This window comes from Stenella coeruleoalba (genome assembly GCF_951394435.1).
Source record: "Stenella coeruleoalba genome assembly, chromosome: 2".
NCBI lineage: Eukaryota > Metazoa > Chordata > Mammalia > Artiodactyla > Delphinidae > Stenella > Stenella coeruleoalba.
The window spans coordinates 92,485,499-92,492,938 of NC_137147.1; the positions used below are offsets into that span (position 1 = coordinate 92,485,499).

The 7,440-nt window shown below is 42.4% G+C and overlaps 1 protein-coding gene across 2 annotated transcripts in view; it reads left to right on the forward strand.

The window, feature by feature from the left end:
- Positions 1-7,218, forward strand: part of SLC27A2 (solute carrier family 27 member 2) — a gene marked incomplete at both ends in the record, with an annotated part of 54,093 nt that extends 46,875 nt beyond the window's left edge. For both annotated transcript variants that reach the window (XM_079913445.1, XM_079913446.1), the window contains 3 exons: positions 1,480-1,577; positions 5,950-6,080; positions 7,042-7,218. In XM_079913445.1, coding sequence (XP_079769571.1) covers positions 1,480-1,577; positions 5,950-6,080; positions 7,042-7,218 — 406 coding nt within the window. The remainder of the gene's footprint in view (positions 1-1,479; positions 1,578-5,949; positions 6,081-7,041) is intronic.
- Positions 7,219-7,440: the final 222 nt, after the last annotated feature.

Below are 7,440 nucleotides of genomic sequence, written 5' to 3' on the forward strand. Positions count from 1 at the left end.
AAAAACAAACACATGCAGTTTGGCTTACTCCTAAATTAGAGTCGCATTCCACTTTGGTTATGGTACTCCATTTCCTTCTGTCTCTTTGGCGTGTCAATTCAACCTCCTGTATTCCCAGAAAACAAGGCGCAAAATACACGGGGTATCACTCTGCAATGCATAGTTATCTTGGTTGAGCAACACCAGATGAAACTAGGAGAGAAAACCTGTGTCTGATTTTGGGCACCTAAATAACTTAGTCCATCCAATTCCTCCCATTTATCCTCAATTATTACCAGTCACTCAGGTCAGCCAGGGATTTTCATACTGTTTCCAATCATGAGGCTTTTTCTCAGATAAAATCAAATGCAAATTAATGTGAAGCTGATCTCGTTGAAGAGGAGGTGAGGGTTCTGAGCCCCATCTGCTCCTGTCCCTCCTACTCTCCATTCCCAACCAGATGGTTTCCCACAGAGCCCACAAGTCAGCACAGTGGAGTTTGAAAGTCATCGTAATAGACCATGAAATTAATTCTCAGCAACAGCATGGTCCTCCAGCTTCATGACACTTCTGTTTAACCAGCTTCCTTCCCGTATAAACTCCCTCAGGCCAGACCCTGTGTCTGCTTGTTCGCCCCCCAGCACCTAGTACAGTGATTACTTTTTGCATGAATGAATGAGGAAGAGATGGAAGTTGTCTGTCTGTAGTAGAAAGAGCATGGATATGAATGAGAAGAACTCAGCTCCCAGGCTTCCTCTTTACCCCTGAGCAGCTGTGTTATCAGGCAGGTAATCTTTCTGTACCTCAGTTCCTTCACCCATGAAATGAGGGTCCCAATGATCCTTACGGTTCCTTCCATCTCTAATATCCCATGACTCTGGATCTATATCATTATGTTATGCCACCTTCATGTTACTAAAAAAGATACTTCTGGGAGATCTAAAGAATTTTTAAATATAAGACAAAATTTAACTCTTTATTCAAAGAAAAAGTAGCACCTGATTGGGCACTAACATTATTCTCCCTACAAATAGAGTATAATATTTTCTTTCTTATTAAAAGCTTTTTCATTGCCATAAGACCCTGAAAAACAAGTATGAAATTCTAGTTAATAGACATTTACTAACTGAATTAAATAGCAGCCAAAGTTAGTGAGTGAGGGAAGTGAGAGACCTAAACACAGCAAAAAGTCATTGAGATTTATTTTTGATTTCTAGTGCCTTTCTTAGGCCAAACCCATATTTTAACATTAGAACATCATTCTGTGTATCACATTTCACGTGGCAAGGTTAAAATTCCACATTTTATTCTTTAGGTCTATGCCTTTGTCTTTCATGCCTCAAGCAGGGTGCCTCTCCCATGACTAAGTTGGAGAGTTTGGGGGCCAAGGTGAGGAAGACAAACGCAGCCACCCCACAGAGGTCTGGAGGAAACACCTGTCACAGACAACCTGCACCGCAGACCACCAGTGACCTCTGCTAACCTTGCCTTTTCTTCCAGGTGGAAAGGGGAAAATGTGGCCACCACTGAAGTTGCTGACATAGTAGGACTGGTTGATTTTGTCCAAGAAGTGAATGTTTATGGCGTGTCTGTGCCAGGTATGCACAAGATATTATAAATCAATGCCAAAACTCCTACACTAACAGAATATAATTTTAACCCCCGTGCAAAGTTTGTCATCACTTCCTCCTGCCAGCTGGAGAATCAAACAACTCTTTCCCAGCCTCCTGGGAGTAAGGGGCTTATGTCTGGTTTATGTGCCATTATAAATCAGACAGGTCAGTACATCTGAACCTGGCCTTCCTCTGTGGTTCACTCCCTAGCTGTTCTTGGGCTCTCAAGCAAGCCAAATCTCTCCACGATGCAGGGTCCATGCAGCATTTGGCATGCCTCAAGAAAAGAGGTATCATGCTTGAGAGCTTGGAAGTGGTATCTTGGCCTCTGAACTGGGAGGCACAAGTAAGAGCAAGTGCCGTTGCTAGAGGAAAAAAGCCAGGAAGGAGCTGATTTTTTCCAGACTCTTCTTTTAAACCAAATCCCTGACCCCAGCTTGCTCCACTGAGTTTCAGAATCATCACACAAAGTGCTGTCACCAAGCCTCTGTCTGCAGATCTGCCTCTGCCAGCAGAGTGGGGAGAGTGAGGTCTGATTTTGGGTCCTGGCTCCAACACCTGCTGGCTGTTTGACTTCACACAAATCACTAAATTAGAGATAATACCAATCCTGCAGTTAAGATTGTCGAGAAAACTAATTCATTTTAATTACATAAATACTGAATGTATATTTATCAGACACGTACATGAGGGTTGTCATGAAAAGAAATCATTTTAATTATAGATGTCAGAGAGAATTAAAACTTCCAAATCACTATCCAAATATAAGGTACTAGGGGAATCGGTATTCCCTAGAACTCAGTATTTGGGATTCTCATCTATACTCAAAATGGAAATCCCAAAGTCCCTTTTACCTGAGCTATGATGGTTTCACATGACATTGTGCTGTCCTTTTATTTTTTAAAGAATATTTGAGGCTTTCTCTTGCCTGCTACTCTCCAACCCGGTGACAATGACTTGACAGGAAGTGTAGCCACATCTCAGGTCAGAGTCTGAGGGGTGCAGAGTACTTCTCATGTTGGATTTCAGGCTGAATTAACACAAGGGCCCATATTGTGGCTGTCAGCCATGGCAGCATGCTGGCCTCTCACAGACCCCACCTGGAATATGTTGCATGCCGTTCTAAATGCTGGCGTTTTTAAAGTAACAATACAAAAGAATGAGTATGAGAAGGTAAGAGAATATGGGAAATGGAATGGAAAGGCCTAATCCACTGCTCTTCAAAGTGGTGTCACCTACAAATTGGCACTCGCCATCTGCCTCTACAAGGATCAAATTACGAGCCGCTGCAGCTGCAGACCTTCAACACGCCCTGAAAGGAGTTCAAGGTGGACATCAGGAATGAGGCACTCTGTGCTCTGGGAAAAACTGGCAGAACAGGTCTTCAGATAGATATTTTCAGGAGAAGATTTTATGAGCCCAATTCTTGCATCTTCTCATATCTAGAAAAGCACTAAAATCCTTCATGGTGACATCTGCTCCTCGTGACTAGCAGTGACCTTCGTGAGACTAGCAGATACCTTCTGCAAAAAATATGCGCCTGGTTGCATGTACTCCCCCTTCACTAAAACCCCATGTGTACTGACCTTCTGCCCTACCTCTTTGGAGCAGTTTCTCAGAGCTATCTGAAATGCTGTCTCCCAGGCTATAGTCCTCATTTTGCCCCCAAATAAAATTTAACTCACAACTCTCACGTTGTGCATATTTTTCATTTGACAGTAGGGTCCCTGGGCCAGCAACAGCATCATCGCCCAGGAGCTTGTTAAAAATTTAATATTTCTCATGTTAAAAATGCCCACCCCAGAACTACTGAACCAGAATCTCTGGGGTGGGGCCCAGGGAGCTGTGTTTTAACAAGCCCTCCAGTGATTCTTAAAACAAATGAAGTCTGGTTTTGGAGTGATGAAAATGTTCTAGATACTGGTGATAGTTGCACGACATTGTGAACGTACTAAATGCCACTGAACTGTATACTTTAAAATGGTTAAAATAATGAATTGTATGTTTTACCACAATTTTTAAAAAACACTGAAGTCTGAGAAGCCTGGAGGCCTAGTGGTTCTGAAAATTTAGCCAGTCATCAGAATCATCTGGGAAACTTTTTAAAGCCCAGATCTGGGGTTTGGGACTAAATCTTTGTGTCTTTTTTAAATTCCCAAATGGGTCTGCCACCCAGTAAAGTTTAGGAGCCATTGATATAGAACAAAGAAGAGGAGGCTAATGGGTTTCACATGATTGGGAGACAAGTCAGGTAGAACAAGGAGCAGCTGTGTTTATGTTGCACTGGAGAGCAGAATAAAACGGATGGATTGAAATGACCAGGGAGCAAATTTTAGCCTGAGAACTCTCCTGTAGCCAGAGGGACCAACAACAGAGTGGTCTGTCTCCTGAGGTAGACAATGTCCCACCAACTGGGATAAGTAAAGAGGCTGGCTGTCCACCTGGGATCCTGTGAGAATTCTTACAGCAGTGAAAGATTAGAGATGAACCCTACAGTCTCTCCTATTTTCAGATTCTGTGATTCTCAGTGCCACTCTTGCAGCCTAGAAATGTGGCAGATCTATCTAGAGAAAGACATCAGTCCACCAGGGTGATTCTCACTACCAAAGGGCTGAACAAGGCCTTCACAGAGCTCAGCTTTGGACCAGGAAGAAACTTCTAAGTTTGGGCCTAGACTAGAGATGACACCAGAACTGCCAAACTACTCTCTAGAGCTTTATATTATCAATAGAACTTTCTGCAGTGTTCTGAAAATGTTCTATATCTGCACTGTCCAGCATGGTAGCCAATAGCTACCATATGGTTGTTGAGCACTTGAAATGTGGCTAGTGCAACTGAGGGACTGAATTTTTCATTTTATTTAATTATAATTAATTTTAATAGCTACATGTGACCAGTGGCCACCATATTGGATAGTGCAACTCTAGAGAACCTCTGGCCCGAACTGCTGCAGACAGGAACCTTCCCCCTGGAGCTGAACTAGCCCCAGCCAACCTCTGGGAGTCAGGACAGAGACCTGAGATCCAACAGCCCCATTTGCCTCTCGGTTGGGCATTGCCTCTGTCAGAGCAAGAAGCAAGGAGCCAGTTGACTCTGAAGATTTCTGTTGCATCAGCCTCTGCCTTAATTCTAAAAGGAGCTCATTGGAGACATTCAAGATTCCTGAGACCGGTACCTTTGAGACAGCTACCAGGGACCCCTAGAGAAAGAGGGTATGGTGCCCTGCCTCCCTCCTTCAGATATGAGGCAAAGCAAATGAGGATGCATTTCCTTTCTTATAATTTTTCCTCTTGTTTTCTGACTTCTTTAGAGTCATGGGAAAACACACAACCACCATGGGAGAGATTTTGAAAGCTGGGGCCCAGGTGACGAAGGGCGGCTCCTTCCCCCTCTCTGATTACAGTTAAGTAGTTCAGGGAAGTGGACCTGGACTCCCACTGGGTCTGCCCGATCACATAGAAGAGGTATTAATATGTAATTACCACTGTCCTCACAAGAAAACAATGGTAATTGTTCTAAACACTGGGAAGAAAGAGCTGTTAGGATCTGTTTCCCCTGTGGAGAGCACAACCTCTCTGGACTAGAAGGCATCCAGGTGGGGAGGTGGGGGTGCAGTGGGCACATACCTTGATCTGCCTTCACCCTCCTGTCCTGCAGCCTCTCTGAAATGCAGAGGCAAAGCTATTAGGAACCGTGATTATATGTCTCAGAGGTGAACATTTGTGCCTGGAAGCACAACAGACTTGACCTGCGACCCAAAGAACCACCTGAGCCCAATTATCCTTGACAGGGGAGCAAGGGTTTTTCACCAGAGTCCAAAAAATTTTTTAGCCACTAATTCAACCTTTTTCCCATTCTGGTGTTTACATCTAGGCTGCCAAGAAGGATGATGTCAATAAGCATAGGATCTTTAGCCAGCCTGCCTCAATTCCATTTCTGGCCCTGCCTAGTATTTGCTGCATGAACTTGAACAAGTCTTTTTTTTTTTTTTGAACAAGTCTTTTAATGTCATTAAGCCTCAGTTTCTTCACCTGTAAAATGGAGCTAACCTTTGTACCTCTTCATAAGGTTGTCATGAGGGTTAAATAAGACAGTACATAAAGCACACTTAGTAAAGGACCTGGCATGTAATAAAGAGTCAATCAATGTATAGCTTGTTGTTTTGTTGTTATCTTTAATTCACTTTAGAATTTAACTTCAACATATATTTGAAATAAAAATTCCAGCTATCCAAAAGAAACCCATGCCATAAATCTGTCTCAGTTCTCTGTACTTTGACCTAGCAAAGGTCATTTATTTTATCATAAATAAAATAAATAGCTACAACCCACCTAATTTTTTCTCACTTTAACTCTAGGTCACGAGGGTCGAATTGGCATGGCTTCCATCAAGATGAAGGAAGACCATGAATTTGATGGAAGGAAACTCTTTAAGCATGTGGCCGATTACCTGCCCAATTATGCAAGGCCCCGGTTTCTAAGAATACAGGTGAGACCCCTTGTTATAAAGTTCAGTTATCCTCTCTCTTGGAGACACCTGAGTCTAAGGGAACCATTCCTCTTCTACCATGGGAGCACAACGGCCAAATTTTCACTACCCTTTCAGGAAGCTAAATGAGGAAGCAGAAATACCAGAAAATATAGCTAGCTGAAACCAAATCCTAATCCCTTTTTCCCTAAAACCACAGACAGTTCATTCAGCAACAGTGTTAGCAAATAACTCACAAAGTCTGTTTGATGAGGTATAACAAACACATAAAATAGAAATGCTCCGACCCTCTTACTTATTGTTTCCAGTTTTAAAGAATGGAAAAATCCCCTGAGGTCCTGCACCTTTCTGTGATGTGAACTTTAATTGGGCATCATTAGCCAGTAGGAACTACCAAAGGCTAAACTGTCACGGATAGAGATTTTTTTTTTTCTTTCTCAAACATTAACCCCTTAGTTTAACACTCTCACTTTTGGACCTTGAGCTCTGTGATTCTGTAGCTGAAGATGTGAGAAAAGAAGTGTTAGATTACCAGATATTGCTAAGGTTAAACGGTTATTTCTGTTGATGTTCATAAAACACTGACATGCTTTACAGTGATGGTTGAGAGACATGAAAGTTGAAATATCCTCAGATCATCACCTATTTACTGAAGAAGAAACAAGTCTTCAGTGTCACAAACAGGCTGAAAAAAAAAGTTGTCTGTGTGTACATGATTCCTTTCCCCACCCCACCATTAATCAGAATATTCCAGGAATACTGGAAGCTCACCAAGTGACAGACTCTTCTGCTCCGTATTGCACTGTCTGCAGACTCTCCCCACATGTGATCGTCAAGCTTTAAGGGAAGGAAAAATACCTCCACAGAGGGCCCCCTAGTGGAGGTTCTGAAGACAGGATATCTTGGTATCACACAGAACCTGCTTTCACCTGCTCTCAAATGATTGTTTGATGTTTTTCAGGACACCATTGAGATCACTGGAACTTTTAAACACCGAAAAGTGACCCTCATGGAAGAGGGCTTTAACCCTGCAGTTATCAAAGATGCCTTGTATTTCTTGGATGACAAAGCAGAAATGTATGTGCCGATGACTGAGCACATTTACAACGCCATTAATGATAAAACTCTGAAACTCTGAATATTACCAGGAGGGTAACTCAGCGTATTTCTAGAAAGAAACTGAATGGACCTAGTACAGCCACTTGATATAATCCCACTTTAATTTGATTGAAGATTGTGCAGTGCAATTTTTTTATGCATACCAGTAAGGAGAGACTTTTTAAAATTACACCCGAACCTTTGCAAGTGAAAAGATTTATATGTAATTGTTTTTCAATTTGCACCTACTGTTTGTATTTGC